Source organism: Scyliorhinus canicula, chromosome 1 (assembly GCF_902713615.1).
Source record: "Scyliorhinus canicula chromosome 1, sScyCan1.1, whole genome shotgun sequence".
Classification (NCBI taxonomy): Eukaryota; Metazoa; Chordata; class Chondrichthyes; order Carcharhiniformes; family Scyliorhinidae; genus Scyliorhinus; species Scyliorhinus canicula.
The window spans coordinates 135,581,992-135,604,708 of record NC_052146.1 but is presented as its reverse complement, the minus strand read 5'-3'; the positions used below and the strand labels follow the sequence as shown (position 1 = coordinate 135,604,708).

The window sequence follows — 22,717 nt, the reverse complement described above, 5'->3', positions numbered from 1 at the left end:
GTAAAGTAGGCCGTGTGCTCCCCATTCCACAATCTATTAGACGTTGTAGATCAGGTGAACTCCATGATACACTTTGGGGTTCTCTAAATCCTGGCCCATAACAATTGCCAATTCCCTATTAGCGATAGCCTTGGGCCGCGCAGCCAGAGTCCTCAGCAGTCAATGGGGTTTATGGGTGATCGGTGGGGCAGATATGCAGGGACAAGGGTTACCCCTGGAATGGGTTGGGATCCAGGGATTGGCATGGTGGTGCCGTGAATGATTCCCCCCCCTCCCCCGTTGCTCACCCATCCATCCATGGCGGCCCACCCCTGTGGCGGGTCCCTCACCGAGCACTGGGGTGGCAAGCCCAGAACACCCGGGCTCTTTGTCTGTGAGCAAAGATGTCTACTCACCTCCTCGGCTCCCCACGGAAGCCCTTCCGCCAGGTCCGCATTTTGAAAAAGGAGTACTAATCGGCGCCAGAGTGAGCACTTGCGGGAGGTGGCTGATGAATGACAGGAGGCCGGTGGATATGAGGTCACACTCGTTGATTGGAAATGGGGCCTAAGTGGTGATAATTGGTTTCGCGCCATGCTACGGGAGCAGGCCGGTTGCATCGCCAAACTGTTTGGCTCCCGGCGCTGATCTCGTTTCAGGCCTCCCGCTTTTCACCGGCCTCGTTACACTTGAGCACGAGTTTAACAAGGCTGGAAGATCACACCCACTGTCTTTGTGATTTGTGCTACCTTATCCTTGTAAAAGGAAAACCTTTTCTAAAAATTGACACAAATACAGTAGGTAGGTTTTCTGTGTTTCTGCATCATTTAATAAATGAGTTAGTGAGAATCAAAAAAGAGCCCCCGAACACCAAACAACTGCCCCAAAACCGAGAGTCAAATTCCGCTACCAAGCCCTGCAATGGTTAGTCAGGCAACTTAAGCTACAATCTGCACTGTAACATATCACCAGTTTTTACCCATCCTCTTGGATGGGCTTCGAGGGCCGAAGGGCCTGTTCCTGTGCTGTACTTTTCTTTGTTCTTCGCTCTTGACACTGTGAAATCCTAAGCCTGACATTTCAAAAGGGAGCACTGAAGCAAACCTATGATCAAGTTATCAAAATATGAAAAATATCACATTCATCTATAATCACAATAGAACAAATGGTTCTAGGGGCTGGTTTAGCACACTGGGCTAAATCACTGGCTTTTAAAGTAGACCAAGGCAGGCCAGCAGCAGCAGTTCAATTCCCGTACCAGCCTCCCCAAACAGACGCCGGAATGTGGCGACTAGGGGCTTTTCACAGTAACTTCATTTGAAACCTACTTGTGACAATAAGCAATTTTCATTTCATTTCATTTCATATGGAATCATACTGATTTACATCAAAACTTTTGAAGCCAATAGTTTGATCAAGCAAATGCAAAGCCCCTGAAAATCCTCTTTAAACCCTGAGAGCTGCTTCAAAAGCTCAAGCTGCTTCCCCGATTATGAAACTCTTTCGAGTTTCACTGTCCAAGCATTTTCCGGCGGGAGAGTAAACGGAGAAATAAAGGACAAGGCGATGAAGATGCCCTGTCCAGGATAATACCTCCATTTCAGAGGCTCGGGAATTCCCAGCATCGTCACCTAGAGAGGGAACACAAGAACATTCAACACATAAAGCTAATTTCTTCCCCGGACTGGACATAACCCATTTTAACACAGTCGACACAAATTATTTAATTTCCGAAGGAAAAGTTTGTCAGTCTCTCCCCTATTAGGGGATGGTTTAGCACAGGGCTAAATCGCTGGCTTTTAAAGCAGACCAAGGCAGGCCAGCAGCATGATTCATTTCCCATGCCAGCCTCCCCGAACAGGCCCCGGAATGTGGCGACTAGGGGCTTTTCACAGTAACTTCATTTGAAGCCCACTTGTGACAATAAGCGATTTTCATTTTCATTAATTTCATATTTCCCACAAGGAAATCCAGCACTTGCAATATTCCTTCGAATATTTCTCAGTGCAATATTATAGTGGTTGATGAAGGTGACTGATGAAGCCATCCAAGTTTCATTCAGCTTTTTACATCTCTTTCTGGTCTTGAGTTTTGATGAATATACAACTAGATACTGGGAGGGATTTAACCAATTGGAAACCAAGTCCCACAGCGAGCGCATTTAGCTACGTGTTTTCCGGTGCTCACAGCGCCCAGAAACACAATGCTATAAAATGACACCTGGGTTAAATCCGGGGCCTCAGTGGGCTGAGATCACACATATCCCTGTTTTGTGCACTGAGGAGCTCTGCTCACCGGAACTTCTCAGTGTAGCGAGACATCTGGAGCCCTGAAGCAATGCCTAACACCACCCCCCCACAACACCCACGCTAGACCACCGTGCAAAACAATGACATCTTGACACCCTGGCAGTTCCCCTGCCAGCTGGCAATGCCACCTGGGCACCCTGGCAGTGCCAGGCTGGCTCACATGGCACAGCCGGGGTGCCCAGGTTGCACCGCAGTGCCAGGGTACCACCCTTCCCAAAGAACATGCATCTGGGGGCCTGCAATCCCTAGGATGACATTACACGTATATCCCTCTTTACGTTACAATTCTTTCTTAAATATTTACATTGTCATGTTTCTTTTATACATTGGAGTGTTAATGACACAGACTAATGTGGAGGCAGGATTGAACAGCATTCGACCGAGGTCTCCGAATCAAGGGGATAGATCCCAACTCCTCAGGTACCTTGGGAAACTGCATATTAAAGTGAGACTAGCTGTCTTCAATATACAGAATTTCCAAAAAGCCCTCAATGGGTGGGATTTACATCGCAACGTCTCGCACGATCGCGTTAGATCAAGTGAGGCGTTGCGAGCCGGGTAGATCCTGGGAGTGGGATGTCCCAGCTTCTCGCTGAGGCAAGCTGCTTTTTGGGAGCAGCATGACCATTCAATCACTCCAATCATCTCAGAAAGAGATATTGGATCACTCATCAGCAGCAGGGAGTTGAGGGCGAGAGTGGCCAAGGACAAGGAAGTGGCAGAATGACTAAATCATTACTTTGCAATAACTGGTCCAATCCAAGGAAGGGATGTTGGGGGAAGGGGAGGGGGACAGAAGAGAAAGAGATATTGGAGTGGAAAACGAGTGTGGGGCGATTTCAGGCTGGAGCACCCTCAGTAATGCAGGCAAAGAAAACATTATTATATAAATTTCCTAAAGTAAATTAAAAATTATTATGAGCATTTATAATAAATGTGCAAATTCCAAAAGACATTAACAGAACGGTAAACAACTGGAGACAGCAGCAACTGGTATTTATACGACACATTTAATGTCATACGAAAGGTCCAAAAATGCTTCACAGGAGCATTAGAAAGCAAAATCTCATTGAGCCACATAATATTAGGGGAGATAATCAAAATCTTGATTAAAGAGATAAGTTTTTAAGGAGCATCTTAAGGAGGAAAGAGAGGAAGAGAGGTCAATTAGGGAGGGAACACCATAGTTTAGGTCCTTGCTGCTCGAGACACAGCAAGTGATGGAAGAATTAATACTGGGAATATTCCAAAAGCTAGAAGTGCCGATATCTAAAGAGGGCTGTGAAATGGGAGGAGATGGATGAATTTGAAAACAAAAGTTGCAGTGTCGCTTAATGTTCAAAGTTGTGATGTGGATCAGCGAGCAAAGTGGGAGATGCGTGAAGAGAACTTGGTGCAAACTCGGTGAGAAGAGTCTTGGATGATATCTAGTTTGTGGAAGGTAGAATTTGAGAATAAGGGATGTTTCGAATGGCAAGAGAGGAACATAGACAAAGATTAAAACGTAAAAGTGAGACATAGGATTAGACGAGGTTAAGTAGAGCATGTAAAAATCAAAAATAATGGATTAAACAAGACAAAAAGAAACAAAGAAAGATAAAATGAAGAAGGAATATAAGCTTTTTTTCTGGTCAACCATAGGACAATAATTGCAGAACCAGAGTAACATCTTTGCATAGTTAGCAACTTTCTTGATAACTACCAGAAGCAAAATCAATACTGGAGTTTCAGTCTGCATAGGATTAACAGCGATGTTGGATAAATTTAGGTATGTGCACCTCCTCCTGAGATTCCAGAGCAGACAACTGTGAACAGGTCAGATAAAGGCAAAGAAACAGCCACAGCAGGAAATAAATTCTAGGCACTTACTTTGGTGTCTGGTGAGCTCTTTGGAGATTGCAGGTTTAGGATATTATCAGTGGGCCACTTGGTGAACACTGCATAAACTGAGGATCCCTTACTAGTGTACCTGGAAGAAAAGACCCATCACACAGGTAAACACTAAATTAAAAGCAAAGGCTTGTGGGAAATGTGATTGAAAATTATTCATTGTTCAGCATAATCTCTACTGGATTTAGGATTTAGATACCCATCATACATGATCACAGAACATTTTTAATCTCAAATCTCATGAAGAACAGGAGTGTTGAAATTCTATAAACTACGTCTGCATTTGGTGCAACAGTTAGACACTTGAGTCCGAGGAAGTAACATTACCTTCACAAAATATTTATCAATTGCACGCAGCTACAGTAACTACAGAATTCAATACTGTCCTTCGGGCATTTTCAATACTCAGAAAATAAGCCACGGCTATAATTTTGTTGGCCCATGGCAGGAATGACTATTGGAAAATTCCCTTCAAAAGAACCGATAATTTGGAAACAGGTAGCATCACAGAACCTGCTGCTACTGTTATGGGCCAGGGTTTAGAGAACCCCAAAGTGTATCATGGAGTTCACCTGACCCACAACTTTTAATAGATTGTGGTTATGGGGAGCACACAGGCTTACCTTACAGGTGTAGTGAACAGAGAGTTAAAGTACTTTTAAATTACTGGAGTAGGGGGTAGTGTCAGCGGTTTACGCAGCTATTTTGGAGGCGGAGAAGGCACCACTGGAAGGGATCAAAACAAAGTGGGAGGAAGAGTTGGGAGAGAATATGGAAGGGGGGTTCTAGTTTGAGGTGCTCCAGAGAGTGAATATCTCCACCTCGTGCACGAAGTTGGGGCTGATACAGCTGAAGGTGGTATACAGAGCATACCTCACAAGTGCGAGGATGAGCCGATTCTTTGAAGGAGTAGAAGATGTGTGTGAATGTTGCTAATCACATTCATATGTTTTGGTCCTGTCCAAAGCTAGAGGATTGCTGGAAGGAGGTTTTTTGGGTCATTTCTACAGTGATGCATGTGAAACTAGACCCGAGTCCCCAGGAGGCCATTTTCAGGGTGTCGGACCAGCCAGGGCTAGAAACTGGTGCGGAGGCAGATGTTGTAGCCTTCGCCTCGTTGATCGCCTGAAGGCGAATCCTGATGCGTTGGAGGGCAGCCTCTCCACCCTGTGCCCTGGCATGGTGGGGGGGACCTGTTGAGTTCTTGACTCTTGAGAAGGTTAAGTTTGAACTGAGGGGAAGGATGGAGTGGTTCTACAATACATGGGTATTATTCATTATGCACTTTCAAGAACTGGATAACATCGAACATTAGTTGGGGGGGCGAAGTGGGAGGGTTGGAGGGGCGGGGGGGGGGGCGATGGGTGTTAATGGTGGCCATGGGTGATACCTGATTCCTTTTTGTCAGTTGTTTATGTGAACATGTGGCCGAATGTTTTGGGTTTGGTGGGAGGCTGGGATCGTTGTTATTGAAATGGTGATTGACATATTTGTTACTGATTATTGTTCATTACTGATTATTGTTTACTTTTGGTGAGTGTAAATTTGGGAGAAAATGCGAAAAAGGAGAATAAAGAAATATTGTTTTTTAAAGTACTTTTAAATTAAAACAATGTTTATTTATGAAACCAGTTAACACATTATAAACCCTCAGTAAACATCTTATCAACACCAATAAATCCCCCAGAGTACAGTACGCCATAAGTAACTCTTAATCTTTCATTACAAGATCCAGAAGACAAAAAGAACCATTTGTACAGAAAGACATCAGGTTTAACTTCACTACTGAGAATAGTTACCACGTTGAAATCACCAAGCGGACATTCATCAGCTTGCAGAGATTCATACACATCTTGCTGTGACTGCAGCGTCTCCAAAAACAAAACAAAACTAAACACACCCTGTAGCAAACAGCCGAAAGAGAAAGTAAAGCAGACAGACAGCCCAGCTCCACCCACACTCTGGCATTACTGATAAACACCCATTTCTTAAAGATACATCACTACAGATACTTTATAAACACCCATTTCTTAAACACCCATTTCTTAAAGGTACTCTTACATGACACTACACACACAGCAATTGTATGAAAAGCTGCATGCGAGCTTTCTTGCTGGCTGTTCAGTAACTACATTGCCTGATGTGAAAGACCATTAAAATCCTAATATTGATATTCAATTGCTGTACTAAGACAGAATATTAGAATTGAATTTTGAGATTGACATTGAAGAGCAAGTTTTCTTTTCCACTTACAAGGTGTGGTCATCACTGGCTCGATCAGCATTTATTGCCCATCCCTATTTGCCCTTGAGAAGATGGTGGCAAGTTGCCTTCTTGGACTGCTGCAGTTCCTGTTGTGTAGCAACACCCATGGTTCTGATGTGGGGATGGGGAGAAGGGGGGGGGGGGGGGGGGGGGAGAAGAGCTGTGAAAGTGCCTTTTTCCAATATTTATTGCTTTTATACTTTTGTTGACCATGGTTCTTGTCCTTGGTTCAAACCCCTCCATCTGAACGTACCACAATGATCAGAGGCAGCTACATCCCTCCACCACTCTGAAATCACCCCGTTTCCCCACACTCTCCACTCCATCATTGATAACTGCTCCTTCAATCACTGTGCACCTGGCCTCTAGAGCACCCATCCCTCTGACCTCTCACCTCTTTCCCTCTCACAGCCTCTCTTTTTCTCTTTCCCCTCCTTCTGCTTAGTATATCCTCTTGGTCCATCACCATCCCTGAATATCAGCAGTATCAAAGTCGTTCTATGTTTCGAGCTTTGTTTTCAAGCAGGACGTTCAACTAAACGGAACAGTGAAGAATGGGGCAATAAAGTGAAGAGAAACAGCTGTACTATATTTAACCCTGATAGACTTGACTTTACCAGATGTTCGTAGAGTTCTCCTTCTGAACTCGCCATGGTTTTGATGCGTATATTGCTTCACCATTAACATTTAACCATTGTCCCATGGCCTCCAGTCTTTCTTGGAAAATGACAGGGATTGTGCCTTCTTTGGTTGGACCAATATTAAGCAGCAAGTTGCCTCCAAAAGACACAGCATCCATCAAATTCTACCAAAGGAAGAAAAGTCAATGAGATAAACTACTGTCCATATTGTCTGTGGTCCGGTTTTAAATTTTGGCCTCATCACAGTAATTGAACATACATGTTTTTGGCAGTTTTTCAGTACCCAACACAAGAATTTACTGTGTTACCATTATCTACACCCTTTCATTTTTTACTCTATCCCTAATTTCTTACGATTAACATTGGAAAAACGTTTGCCACATTTTGTTGTCATTGACATAAATCACATCAAAACACAAGTGACCAAAATGCTCTTTCATCTCTTACAGCACTTTTCTCTCCACAAATAAAAAATAAATGGTTTGCTGACATTTATCCCAAACAAACAATCCTTATTTAAATATACAGAATTATTTTTTGAAGCCAATTATTACGGCTCATTTATTTTCTCCCCTCCAAGATGTCAGCTCCTTGCATCAGTTGGATCGATAGGAACTTTCAAAAGCCTTAACGTTATGTGCTAGTGGTGATATGGAGCATCATAGAATCATAGTATTTACAGTGCAGAAGGAGCCCAGTCTGCACCAGCCTTTGGAAAGTGCACCCTCCACAAGCCCACACCTCCACCCTATCCCTGTAACCCAGTAACCCCACCTAAACTTTTTTGGACATTAAGGGCAATTTAGCATGGCCACTCCACCTCACCTGCACAGCTTTTGGACTGGGTGGAAACAGGAGCACCCAAAGGAAACCCACGCAGACACGGGGACAACGCGCCGAGTCCGCACAGACTGTGTCCCAGGCCGGGAATGAAACCTGGGACCCTGGAGCGGTGAAGCAACTGTGCTATCATGCCATGCCAACAGGCTGTTTACCACAGAGGCACCACTGCTACACCCAACATCCATGCACTTTCAACATAGGATGCTTCCGGGCAATCAAAAGCACCATTCCCAAATTCAACGTAATTCAGGCCAATTGTAATATCTCAGCATAGACTGTGTATCAACGTTGGAACCTTCCTGCTCTGAATGGTTCAACAACCTTTAGATAAACTCTGATTCACTTGTCAGCACACAAAGCACGCACCAAGTTCCAAAGCACCTTCACTTGAATTTATCATTCTGGTGCTGTTCACTATTGATTAATTAGGAGTACGTACATGGATAATGGATTCCACATCCATCACGTCATTCAAATGCATGTTTCTGCGATATCCCCATGAGTGTGTGTCGACTGAGGTGCACTTCTCCCATTTGTGGTGTGGCATCTTGGTTGGGCTGTATTTGTCTGCACAGTTGAAGAACCCGCCATGTTTACAGCCACAACCAGCTCCCCAACGGTCATTGGTTACCACAGTATCCTAGCAATAGAGATATAAAGGAACAGACATTTATATAGTGTCTTTCACAACATTAAGACATCACCAAGCCTTTTATATGCAACACAGTGTAGTCACAGTTGAAATGTGGGAAGCATGGCAGATAATTTATGCACAGCAAGATCCCAAAACAGAAATGTGATAATAACCAGATAATCTGTGGGGTTTTTCTACTTTCGTGATGTTGGCTGCAAGATTGAGTTCAACAATTTTGATCATGATGTCTGCCCATTATTATTGGAGCACTGCAGTTAGTAATGATTCTATTATTCCCACCTACATCTCCTCCAGGCACATTTCTTTGTTTCTTTACTTCTCCCATTACCATCTCCTTCACTTTGCACCATCATCGCTTTGGCGGGGCAGGGAAAGAGAGAGGAAAGAGAGGGAGGAGAAGAGAGAGAGGGAGGAGAAGAGAGAGAGGGAGGAGAAGAGAGAGAGGGAGGAGAAGAGAGAGAGGGAGGAGAAGAGAGAGAGGGAGGAGAGGAGAGAGATTGAGAGGAGAGGAAAGAGATTGAGAGGAGAGGAAAGAGATTGAGAGGAGAAGCGAGAGAGAGAGAGAGAGAGAGAGAGAGAGGTTACACAGCACTCAAAGAACAGATGATGTGGACAAAAAGCAGACAGCTATGATCTCAATCTAAGAGGGACACCTTGGAAAGAAAAAAACAGTGGTTCCTGCTAATGGTAGCAAGCCACAAAGTGAATATTTCTAATGTGGAGAAAACCCCAAGTTAACACAAAGGGTGTTGTAATACACAACCAGGTGAGCATAATTATGGAGGCAAGCCAAGGAAATAGGAAGGGCACTGAGAACTAGACATTTCTATCATCTTGATACAAACTCTGGAAAATTCAAGCAGTTCATAACCCGGTTCACTGAGACAATCACAAGAGACAGTCACCTTATGCTGTGGGTTAAGTGAACTCTATTTGTATTGTTAGATATGAGAAATAAGGTATAGATTTAATTTTGTGTTTTTGTGTAAGTAAGGATACAACTCCAGCTAGAGTCATGTCAGACTAAAGTGTTTGCAGGGGTCTTGGTTTCAGTTCAGACTGCATTTCAATTTTGCTGAAAGAGTTTACGATGGGAAAAGTAAACAGCTCTCTGCTTTGCGAGAAACAGGACAGCCATATAATGGAGTAATGTGAACAAAAGCAATCTCCAGAGGAACTAAAGGACAGTTTGTTCTAAAACCCAGGGAATGGAAAAGAAACTCAGGAATATTTAAGTAAAAAGGAACAAAGAGCAACTGCCATTGGAACAGGGTGCTGTTCATTGAAGTTAAAGTGAGATCTGGGAAAAGAAGAACCAATGAGACTGGCTATAGAAAAGACACATATCTGAAGCAATCGCAAGTTTGTGTCCTTATTTCCAGCCTTTGAAAACAAAGTATTCTGTTGGGGACTGAGGACTTGGAGTTTTTGTGTAGAAGCTTGGATGCATGTGCAATTCAAGACAAAAAAGAATAATGAAAGGAGATTTGGAAAACCTGGAGGTGGAACCTTGCTCGAACAGATGAGAGAAAGCATTGGTGTGGAAGAAGATTTTAATGTGGGTCTTTTTGAGAATGGAATTTGGAAACACATGTCTTGGGGGGGGGGGGGGGGGGGGGGGGGAAGAGTTGAGTTTGAGGAGAAATCCATGGAAGTCATCTATCTGCCACTTGGTTTCAGAGTGCGGTGTTGTCTGATCACTTTATCCTGTTGGGTTACAGGGACTGTATGTTTACCACGAACATCATAGAAGAAGAAATATTTTGTACCCTGTGTTATCCTTAAAATCAGTGTACATTTGCAAAGATAAGTGGGAGTGAAGGAGTATTGTAGTCAAACTTTTCATGTTTAATAAATGTTTTCTTTGTTATTAGAAGCTAATTAGTAGTCTTGTGACTCTGTTCCTCCACATTTCCTTTCAAAAAGTAAATGTTACGGTCTTTTGAACCAGGTTCCATTCTGGGATCTTCCCGTCCAGTTATAACATCAACTGAGATCATAACAGCTGGTATTTGTCAATGACCCAGAATTGCAGCATCAACTCAGTAGGCAGAATGAGTTACTTGTCTGCCATAATGACTCTACAAAACGTATAGAAGAAGGTGGAGGTTATACCATCCCTGGGGGTGGGGAGGGAGACAGTGGCCGTGAGCTGCAGTCAGCGACACACAGGGCCAAAAGACAAATACGTAGGGTGTGATCGAATGCCCATGTTGCGTCCCAAAAAGCATCGCGACGCAGCGTGGCCGAAAGAAGCCTGGGGACCCTGCTCCTGGGACCTACCCGGTTCACCTCGCCTCATGAGAGCTATTGCAATCTCGAGAGATGTTGTGATGTGAATCTATCCCATTGTGGGCAGGGTCACTTTTTCGCAAATCTGCATATTACAGCGAGACAACTATTCTCACTTTAATATGCAGTTTCCCGAGGTATCCTAAGCATTGGGATCTATGCCCTTTGCGTCGGGGAACTCGGGCAAGTGCCGTTCAGTACTGGTCTCCACAAACGGGGACCAGACGGAACAGTGTGGGTCTCCCAGGGGATTGGAGGCCCTCTGGTGCATGCCCTCTGGTGCATGCCCTCTGGGCAGGGTGGCGCCACCTGGGGATCCTGGCAGTGCCAGCCTAACACCTTGGCAGTGCCACTTGGATGCCAGCCTGACATTGCCAAGGTGCCCAGATGGCATTTTTGTGCACAGTGGTGATCGAGCTGGGGTGCCCTGTGTGGGTGTTGGGGGGTCAGGAGATCCTCCCATAGTGCATTGGGGCTTGGGGTCGCTTTGGGAGCTCCAGACATCAGGACGCCATTTTGATCTCTCGCTACACTGAGGAGTTCCGGCGAGTAGAGCTCCGCAGTGCACAAAATGGGGCTATTTGCAGCCGAAGTCGCGCACTGAGGCCCCCTATCTAACCGGGTACAGATTTATAGCATTGTGTTTCTCAACGCTGCGTGCACCAGGAAACATGAGGCTAAATGTGCTCACTATAGGACTTTGTTCCCAGTTAATTAACTCCTGCCCATAATTTTAACCCAGCTAAATTCAGTGAGATCAGGGAACAAATAAAGCAAGTAGATAGTGGGAGGAAGGGCCGTTGTTCCACACGGAAAATGGAGCAACTTTTAGATATATTGCTGAATATGCAGGGTACAAAAGAACAGTTCAACAGATCTGATCCCAAATAGGTTAACAAATTAAAAGTGAGTTAATTATAATCCTCCGTAATGATCTTGTGAATAGTGTTAAGAAGAACCTTGACAGGGCTATCGTTGTAAAGCCAGGCCAAAAATCCAGTCGAATTCCAGTACGTATCTGGTGCTTCCCAGTCTCCATCTGACCAGATTATATCTGGTTTATACCTATCGGGGAACAAAAAAAAAAATCAAAATTCACATGTTAGGAAATAGAGATGATTTTAAGCAAGTTATATTGGTGTTGCGGGGTTACAAAGCTATATCTTATACCAAAGTTTAATTTTTAATTCAGCATTTGTGTAAAAAAAAGGGGAGCCTGACTTTTGGTGTCAAGTTGAAGTGCTGTCTAGAAGTCTGGGGGTTGGTTTATATGCCTGAAATTTAATGACATTTTATGGCCTTTGAAGTGACAACCTATGTTATTCACGTGCTTGGTAGTAAAGAAAAACTGTGCTGTTGCCTCGAAACAGAAGTCCCAAAGAGACAGGGAGAAATAGGAAAGTAGTTTTAGTTGAGTTAGAAGCAGGTGCCAGAAGGAGCTGACTGCAGGAAGTAGATTTCCCAAAAGAACATGAGCAAGTTCCAGAAATGGGACAAAGAGAATGGCCCAAGCTGCCATTTAAATCAAAGAACAAGAACAGGAATCTGAACAAGGTCCCTGTTCAGTGAAATTGAAGTAAGGAGCCTTGGAAAAGGCTCCAAATTAAAGAGAGAAAACTGCGGGGAGCAGAATCAAGAAAAAGTGGGCTTGCAGGATGCCAAAAATAACCTGAGGAGACAGCCAAAGGTCGGTGACACGTTACTGTGGGAGGGTGAAGCAGCAGAATTCTGTTGGCACAGCTGAGTATCTTGGAGGGTGCATGGAAGGTGAAGCTTGAATGGATGTGATGATTCAGGGGAGAGGAACATCAGAAGGAAAGGTTGAAACCGTGGAGGTTGATCCTTGAAGATGTCCAACTGAAAGCGTAGTTTGGGAGGAAATTACTAGGCGAGTTCTTAAAAAGGTGGAGATTGGAAACCCAAGACGGAGCTTCTGTGAAACCAGTTGGCAAACAGTGAGACAAGCATCTGGGGGTGTAATGAGAAAACCCAACAATTTACTTTAGGTGGCATCATTCACTTGGTTACAGAGTGTGGTGTGTCTGGTCACAGATCATCTATTGGTTTACATAAACTGTATTTCTGTGAAAATTAGAGTGTAAGTTAGACTTTGTAACTTATGTTGTCCTTATGAATCTGTAAGGGTATAGTTCAGGTGAAGGAGTAGTGTAATATAGTTGATCTTTTCTTGTTTAACAAATGTTTATTCTTTTGTTGAAAGTTTATCAGCAAACTCCTGTGGCCCTGTCCAGGATCTATCCTCAATGTTTTTAAAACAAAAAATAAAAGTTAGGATCATTCAAGTCCAGTTCCACCCTGGGATCTAACTTGTTCAGTAGTAACGTCAGCTGGGATTATAACACCCAGCTATTCAGAGCTTGACCAGGTATAAACAGAACCAATTTATCAATAACAAATGCAGTCCCCTATGATCATTCATTGTGAAGGCAGTTTAACCAACTTTAAATGCAACTTTTATATCTTTCCTCAAAGACACACACTATGTTTACTGGCTTGTAACAAAATGATTGATACTGGGAAATTAGTGCCATCTTTTAGTTTCTATCTTGGATGATGTTAAAAACTAACAAGATGGAATTATACAAAAAAACTATACTACCTTAGCTACGAGCCTGGAAATTATGTTGTGCAAAATTATTGTTCAAACACCACATTACAAGTCTGAAATGATTCTGCTGTTATCTTAGCGGCGTTCTTTAGCCATTTGGAAAAAGGGAATTTGATGCTTCCACACACTAATATCATATTGCATCATTTCCAGGCAGGTTTAATTACTTGGCGGCAACACGGTGACCTTTCAATTGAGATGGTGGAGTAGATAATTATTGTCAATTTTAGAATTAATTCTGATTGAAAATTCCTCCCATACCAGACATATCCCTGCCTTCAAAACCATTTAAACCGATATTCCCAATGAACTGTAGGGTTCGATCGGTCTAAATGGTAAAGTAAGAGATGTGAATGGAGTCTGAAGTTAATGCCATCACTCTGCGCATATATACTGGCCGGGATTTTCTCCAATATCAGCAAAGGCTGATGTTGGACAGGTAAAGTGCTGCTACACCTCCGCGGCAATGGTGGCTTTCTCCACCATTCAGCGCAGCACTTGGGAGAAAAAAAACTTAAAAGTCGCAGGAGGTTTCACAACGGATCGCTGGCAGGTGGCCCTGGATTCACCCAGCCTGCCATCAAATCAGACACTCGATGATCCAGGTGCCATTTTAAAGGTGTACAGCTGGCAAATCAGGACAAAATATTCACCTGGGTGCACCCCCTTATACCCACCAGTCATCAAGCTGACACTACCCTGGCACCCCCCCACCTCTAAACACCCCTGGGAGTACAGCTCGCCAGGTACAAGCCTTCGGAGACCTGTTGTTCTGCCATAGTGACTAGGAGTGGAAAATCGCAGCCACTGTGATTCAATAATGAGGTGAGTTCACACGCAATATTGTAGAAGTGCATATTCCATTACCTCATAACCAAATCATACAGCTCTGGTAACGCTTGCTCCACAGCAAATTTCTGAGTCTTGAAATGGTTCTTTTTGTCATACAAGTAGAGAGGATGAAACCAGTCCAAGAGGGAATGATACACTCCATAAGTTAAATTCCTGTTGCAACAGAAGAACATGTTTGATATATTAAATTTCAAAATGGACCATTCACTTTCACAACATTCAGATATTAGAAATAAAACACCAAACAGCGCAAGATCAAAGTGAAACAACTGTTGTAGGTATAAATAACCTCAGGTGCAAAATTCTTATTGTTTTACAAGATAGGTAAGGCACTTCATGAAGAAAAGCTGGAGGTCACAGAGCATTTGAGAATTCACAAGATTGTAACTAATAAAGGTGCAAAACAACAACATGAGGGAATGAATGCCTCAAATGCAGTGGCCGAGACTATTGAGGTAGGAGGTAAACGTTGAGAAGGATAGGAGAATGGGCTTTTTATGGGACTTGCCACTATTCATCTGCAGCAGTGCATTTCAATGGCTCACAAAATAATCCTCATTCGTTGAGAATAGAAACCTCAGCTAAACGTTAACAGTTTCTCTTAACACAGCCTTCTCCTTTTTCCCATAACTAAAATGATAAGCATTTATTTTAGCATACATTTGCCACCTGAAGTTTCAAAAGCTGAAAAACAGAAATGTTACAACTTTTGCCAAGCTTTATAGCACAGTGGGCTAAACAGCTGGCTTGTAATGCAGAACAATGCCAGCAGCGTGGGTTCAATTCCCGTACCCGAACAGGCGCTGTAATGTGGTGTCTTGGGGCTTTTCACAGTAACTTCATTGAAGTCTACTTGTAACAATAAGCGATTATTATTATTATTATTAATTTCCAACATCACTATGGGATATTCCTGTTGAATTTAGAAAACAAAATAATGCTTAGATACACTGCTTTAACATTATTTAACATTCTGTAAATACAACAAGATAAAAACAAAATCACACCATCACAAAACTTGCTTTAGGACAGTTGAATAGTTGGAGGGATTCCCTACACAGGAAAGTCTACGCAAATTGGGAATTATTTCCAATGCATTTCCGGTTTGGAATTAAACTGTTGTGAAGGCATTATTGAACAAATCCTGACTTGACTCAATGGTACATTTCCGTACCACTTTGCCTGTATTCTGTGGGCTTAACATGGGTCTTAGTTGTCAATATGCATCATGTGATTGTAAATACATTGCAATTTCTGCAATACATAGAATTAAATACAAACCGTTTTCGAACTGCGGTTCCCAGGTCACCCACCAAATCTCGATGAGGACCCGTGTCAATGGAGTTCCAGTTCCATGACACAGATGATCCCCAGTTTGTGAATCCTTCATGGTGTTTGGCTGTCAGAACCACATACCTGAAATCACAAACCACAAGAAAGCCGTTTGAGAATCAATACCACTGTCCCCAACACTTCTGGGTATTCTAGATCATTTCAAAGCAAGTTCATAGATCATAGAATGTTTACACTGCTGAAGGAGGCCATTCGGCCCATTGAGTCTGCACCGGCCCTTGGAAAGAGCACCCCATGCGAGCCTGCACCTCCACCCTATCCCCGTAACCCAGTAACTCCACTTAACCTTTTTAGACACGAAGGGCAATTTATCATGGCCAATCCACCTAACCTGCACATCTTTAGACTGTGGGAGGAAACCGGAGCACCTGGAAGAAACCCACGCACACACGGGGAGAACGTGCAGACTCCACACAGACAGTGACCCAAGCTGGGACCATTTGCGGTTTTGATTTCCTGCCTCTATCGTCTACCCTCAATTAATTAATTAATTCTGTCTAATTTGATGGATCCCACAAGTTACTATCCCAGTCACAAGTCCTGGAGACATTTTGCAGTCCAATTCAATATTCTCAAACAGAAATAAAACATTTCTACTTGCTTCCAGGCAGTAACATGTTTTGATTGCTTGTTCTTTATCTTAAATGACATTATGACATTATCATTTTAAAATCTAACTTGCTAAATTACTGCGCACTTTTCACATCTCAGAATTGCCCCATATTTAAACAACAGCGTTGTTGGGCAGACAGATTCCATTAATATTTATTTCATCTCTTCTTCAAAAGAAACATTAGGCAGTGACCGAAGCCGGGAATCAAACCCGGGCCCTGGCACTGTGAATTAACAGTGCTAACCAATGTGCTACCGTTTACACAAGCCTGTATTTCATTTACAGATTGGGTAACCATTTTAGCTATATATTATATCCCAGGACCCCTGACCCACTTTTGCTTGAATTATGGCATGTGCTTCTTGCAGCTCATTAATTTGCCCGGAGGAGTAATTTCCGGAGGATCAATGTAAGGTCCCTCGGATCTGAAAATATGTGAGAGAATGAAGCAAGCAACGACACATGATCAGGAAGGAAGTCAGGGACCGATAGGCAATTATGATTTGGAGCGAGATCTGTAATTTGAAAAATCAAAAAGGTACCCCAAGTCGGCGTGAGTGTAGCCGTCTCCAACCGTGGTGGCACAAGTCATACAAGGTAATTATGACAATTCGGTGCAGCTAGCCGAGTTGAATAGTTATTCCTCTTGGGTAGCCACAGAAGATGGAAACGGATACAATATGGGGCTTATGGGACAGAATATACTTTAACCACTTTAGATTTAAAAGAGGTGAGGAGCTTCTGCAGACGCTTAACCAAATTGCCAAAGGGATAATCATGTGAGCTAAATCGCAGGCAAAGTGATACTCCGCCCATTAAATCTCGGGAAAGGTTAAGTCCGACATTAAAAACCGACGGGGAGGACCAATTACTTCCCTATAAATCAAACTTCCTCAATATACATCAAGACTGACACAAGCAAGTGGTCACCCGTCACTGTGAGGTTCATGCAGACTAAGCAACTTTATAATGGCAGTCCCACAAGAAAATCACACCAATGGTATTGTTAAAGAAATGAATTACTGGGTGTAGAATTGGGAGGCTGGGTCTGCCGAACCGGGTCACGATGATACCTAACCCACCAAGGAGGCTTGACTTATGACAGTACGGGAGATTGCTGCACATCGGTAATCGGCTGACCAACTGGTTGGAGATTTTTTTTACAATAGGGATGACCATAGGCACAGGCTTAATGCTTTTATGGGTAACCGTGATGTGTTGTCACCAAATGAAAAGATGCCAAATTCACTCCCCTAATTGCGCCCCAATAAATACTGATGCTGTCTCGGAAACAGGGGGAAAAGGTGGAAGCTGATTTTTACAGCAGGATCGTTTAGGAAGACTGACTATTCTCAACACCAACTTGGCAGTTTGGGTAAAACCAAGGGCCAAAATGGGGGACTGAAGGGGTTAAAGTCATTCCAGCCAGCAGGAACACACGGAACAATGATCAAGGAGGAATGTTGATAGAACATCAAACTCCATAGTTAGCTGATAATTAGTCAGGAACTCACAGTTGTATCCTGTTACACAAGGAAAAATGGACCCCCTGTCTCCATAATTAACTGATAACAGGTCAGGGATTAACTTTGTTGTAATTAAGTATTGATTATTTCAGAATGATTTGTATATCTAAATTACCTGAAACTGATCTTAACAATATGATATCCCTTGTATTCCTTTGTTCGGGAAACTTGTGAGTCACATGATGGTGACAGGCTACAGCTTGGATAATGATCTTGAATCAGTGTGTTGTCTGGTTACTGTTGGGGCATGAAACACATGGTAGTTGGATAGGTGTGATGTTCCTTCGCAGCTATGGAGGTTCAGCGATTATCTGTGTTCAAGGGTGAGATCAATAATTGTTCAAAGGGCTGAATAGCCTACTCCTGCACCTATTTTTCATGTTGTAAAAATAATGGACGCATGCAATGGATTACAAAGAAAAATACTCTTCACTCCACAAGGCTGCATGGTGGCGCAGTGGTTAACACTGCTCCCTCATGGCACCGAGGACCCGCGTTCGATCCTGACCCGGGTCAGTGCACGTGTGGTGTTTGCACATTCTCCCCATGTCTGCGTGGGTCTCACCCCAACAACCCAAAATAATGTTTTTGGTAGGCGGATTGCCTACACTAAAATTGGAAATAAAGAATTGGGTACTCTAATTTATATTTTTGAAAACTCTGCAATAGATTCAGATGCAATAATTTTAGGTTCTATCAAAGTACTTTCCTGTACCTCACACTTCCACCATCAATAAATTATACTCTTAAATCCAATAATGATACACAAAAGATGTGGTTAGGTTGTTTGGACGTGTTAAATGATCCCCTAGTGCCCAAAGATGTGCAGGTTAGGTGGGGTTACAGGGAGAGGGCCTGGCGAGGGTGCTCTTTCAGAGGGTCAGTGCAGACTCGATTGGCCAAATAGCCTCCCAGTCCACTTTAGGAGTTCTATGTTAATAAGAACCGACCAGAGGGATTGGATGGATTTCAATTCATATTAAATTTGTTTTGGAACCAGGGATCAGAAGTGCTCACTGATTTCTGCCAGAACGGCTTTTCTGTTTTCAACATTTTCTGCTTACAATTCAAATTTCCAGTTTTCACTTCTATCACCACTGTGATCCAAATCTGAAGAAACAATTCATGGAATGTGCTTCAGTATTCACACCGAGGACTACCAGGGAGGGGAAGCTGACAGGAAAGGATCAAAGATAATCAACCGCAGGGGTAATATCTCCCGGTCTGGATAAAGTGATCATGTGGCTACAGTGTGAAGTGTCATGTGATCCGGGTGTCATGTGATCAAACCTCAAGACAACCCCACAAACGAGTTTGGCAGCCCTGTTGAAAGCGGCATTAAAATGTCACACCCAGAACAATTAAAATATTGACAGTATGTCGAGCATCACAGTCAATAAAGTAACAAACATCTTTTGATATAAATTTGTGACAAATTTGATGTCTGTCGGCTCTTTTTACAACACCGCTCAGTAAATATTAACTTTCGCCTCGACTTATTCATAACATTTCCCGGGTTTGGGGAAGTTCTGCATCTTGTACCTGGCTCCGGATCTCCGGAACACCTCTGCCCACTGGTCCGGATCGAAGAACTCTGCGGTAAATTGTGGGCCGAACTGGCTGTACGTGAACCCCGCTGGGTAGTTCTTTTTCATAAAGTCCACATATTTGAGTTGATGCGCGGCTCTCCAGTTCCACCAGAACCACTCGCTGCCGAAGCTGGGCACGGAAAAGACTCCCCAGTGAATGAAAATTCCAAATTTCGCCTCGTCGTACCAGGAGGGCAGGGGTCTGCTGTCCAGACTCTTCCAGTCCGGCTGGTAACGGCGATCCGGAGCAACCCCGGGCCATAAAATCCCAGTTACACAAATACAGCTGACAAAACTCTTCCACCCCATGATCGGCAACTTGTGTTAGTTTATGCGGAAATGTCACCCGGCTTATTTCCTTCTTAAGGCTACCCTTGTTGCAGAAAATGTTGCGGTTTTAATGAGTAGAATTTCCTTTGTTTTTTTTTGCAAATTCCTCGTGTAACAGCCATCCCCATACTCGCAAGTATTCTGACGGCGATTTTTATCGTCGTTGAATGTTTGTAACGAATTATGATCGTCCGACGTAAATTAGCCTTAAAGTGGTAATGCCATCCTCTGAAAGGGGAAATCTCACATTCTCAACATAAATGATATCACTGTTAAGTAACACGCTGCTGATTTCAGCGTGATGTAAATAATTATGTTGTGTGCTTCATAACTGATGCACGATCAATTGCACAAAGACCAGAGTTGAATACAACTGAGGCTTTTTTTTTTCAAAAAATATACTTTATTCATAAAATTTATCATAATCTTTACAGAACATTTCAAAATACCTTGACTGTACATTTCCGTCTGAGTTATATTCATTGGTCTTCAATTCCATTGGGATAACGTTGCACACGTATCCTACTATAAGCTACAGTTCTTTCTTCAATATTTACATTACTTTGTTTCTATTATACATTGTGGTAATGGAAAAAAGAACCTCGGACCGAGGGGTTTTACACTGTTACCAACCCCTCGGTGTACATTTGGTGGTAAGACCTTACACTGTGGTCTTCCCCCATTGCGCCTTGGCGGCAGCTGCCCCAAGCTTGAGTGCGTCCCTCAGCACGTAGTCCTGGACCTTGGAATGTGCCAGTCAGCAACACTCGGTCGAGGACAGTTCTTTGCACTGGAAGATCAGCAAGTTTCAGGCAGACCAAAGAGCGTCTTTGGCCTCCTGCAGCAGCTGATGAATTGGCTGCTGTACGCGGAGCACACATATTTATACTCCGCCTACTGGGTGGAGCCAGCAGGCAGGGGTTACCCCTGTACCTGTAGTACAGGGCCTTACCATGTGTAGTACTAATAATTCACCAGTGTATTAGTATCATGTTCTGCCATTGTGTTACAGCTATGTTATGTTGTTGACCTTGTGGGCTCCACCTATGGCCTATTGTGTGGCTTCACCCACAGGGGGATATGTTGGGGCATGTACGGGCTCCGCCCATGGCTCCTCCCCTTGAAAGGAAGTATAAAGAGCAGTTGACCTGTAGGCGGTCCACAGTATTGTACTAGTCGCAGGCAGGCTCTGTTCTAAGCTGATTAAAACCGCGGTTTGCTTCTACTCGTGTCTTTGAGTGAATTGATGGTCGCATCACATACCCTAATATATACAGCAGTGGTGATTATCACATTCACCCCCTGTTAAAATTGAGTCCGGCGGGGTTGGTGGAGAACTATATACAGCACAAGTTTAATATACAGAGAAAAAAAAATTGAGTCCAGAACCAATTACAGGTTTAGCCGGTCCGGAGCCTTGATCTGACATTGGGAGCGACGCTGGTCATTCTGCTGGAGGTGATACCGCTGCTGAGCAGGAACTGATGCAGCTCATCGCTCATGAATGAGGATCCCCTGTCACTGTGGATGTAGGCGGGGAAGCCGGACAGAGCGAAGATGGTGTTGAGGGTTTTGATGACGGTGGCAGACGTCATGTTGGGGCATGGGATGGCGAAGGGGAATCTGGAGTACTCATCGACCACACTGAGGAAATACGTGTTCTGGTCGGTGGAGGGGACGTGCCCTTTGAAGTCCACACTGAGGCGTTTAAAGGGGTGGGAGGCCTTCACCAGGCAAGGTGGTACAGTCGTGTGACCCCCGGGTGACAAAGGCTGTCATGAAGGGCCCGGAGTCGGTCTACTTGTGCGCTGGTAAATGTACCTCGGGAAAGGGCGTCTGGGGGCTCGTTGAGTTTGCCGGGGCGATACAAAATGTTGTAATTATAGGTGGAGAGCTCGATTCTCCACCGCAAGATTTTAGCATTTTTGATCTTGCCCCGCTGCGTGTTGTTGAACATGAAGGCTACCGACCGCTGGTCAGTGAGGAGAGTGAATCTCCTGCCGGCCAGGTAATGCCTCCAATGCCGCACAGCTTCAACAATAGCTTGGGCCTCTTTTTCGACGGATGAGTGCCGAATTTCAGAGGCATGAAGGGTGCAGAAAAAGAATGTCACGGGTCTGTCTGCCTGGTTTAGAGTGGCGGCGAGGGCGACATCTGAAGCGTCGCTTTCTACTTGAAAGGGGAGTGTCTCGTCTACTGCGTGCATCCTGGCCTTGGCTATGTCTGCTCTGATCTGGGCGAAGGCGTGTTGTGCCTCGGCCGCGAGCGGGAATTGAGTGGACTGTATCAGTGGGCGGGCCTTGTCCGCATAGTTTGGGACCCACTGGCGTAGTTGGAGAAGAACCCCAGGCAGCGTTTGAGGGCCTTGGGGCAGTGGGGGAGGGGAAGCTCCATGAGGGGGGGCATGCGGTCGGGATTGGGCCCCAGAAGTCCGTTTTGGACTACATAGCCGAGGATGGCTAGGCGGGTCGTGCGGAACACACACTTCTCCTTGTTGTACGTAAGGTTGAGGAGAGTGGCCGTGCGGAGGAATTTAGCGTGATATCGTGGTCCTGCTGGTCATGGCCGCAGATGGTGACATTATCTAAGTACGGAAACGTGGCCCGCAAACCGTACCAGTTGACCATTCGGTCCATTTCCCTTTGGAAGACCGAGACCCCGTTAGTGACACCGAAGGGAACCCTAAGGAAGTGATAGAGCCGACCGTCTGCCTCGAAGGCAGTGTAGGGACAGTCTGATTTATGAATGGGGAGCTGGTGGTCGGCGGATTTCAGGTCAATCGTCGAGAAGACCCGATACTGCGCAATCTGGTTGGCCATCTCAGATATGCGTGGGAGGGGGTACGCGTCGATCTGCGTGTACCGATTGATGGTCTGGCCGTAGTCCACGACCATTCTGTGTTTCTCCCCCATTTTTACTACTACCAATTGGGCTCTCCAGGGGCTGTTGCT

At 44.2% G+C, this 22,717-nt stretch overlaps 1 protein-coding gene across 2 annotated transcripts; it reads right to left on the bottom strand.

Annotated features, from left to right (window-relative positions):
* Positions 1–781: 781 nt before the first annotated feature.
* LOC119967766 (tissue alpha-L-fucosidase-like) lies at positions 782–19,895 on the bottom strand. Of its 2 annotated transcripts, none has more exons than XM_038800709.1 (8): positions 19,390–19,895; positions 15,637–15,771; positions 14,371–14,508; positions 11,834–11,939; positions 8,367–8,567; positions 7,061–7,248; positions 4,158–4,257; positions 782–1,610 (listed from the first exon to the last, which is right to left on the bottom strand). In XM_038800709.1, exons 1-8 carry the CDS (start codon positions 19,743–19,745, stop codon positions 1,470–1,472), a joined length of 1,365 nt encoding a protein of 454 aa, XP_038656637.1. In that variant the 5' UTR covers positions 19,746–19,895; the 3' UTR covers positions 782–1,469. The 2 variants fall into 2 exon arrangements, with proteins under 2 accessions (XP_038656637.1, XP_038656648.1); XM_038800720.1 differs by lacking the exon at positions 19,390–19,895 and adding an exon at positions 16,864–16,979.
* Between the last annotated feature and the right edge of the window lie 2,822 nt (positions 19,896–22,717).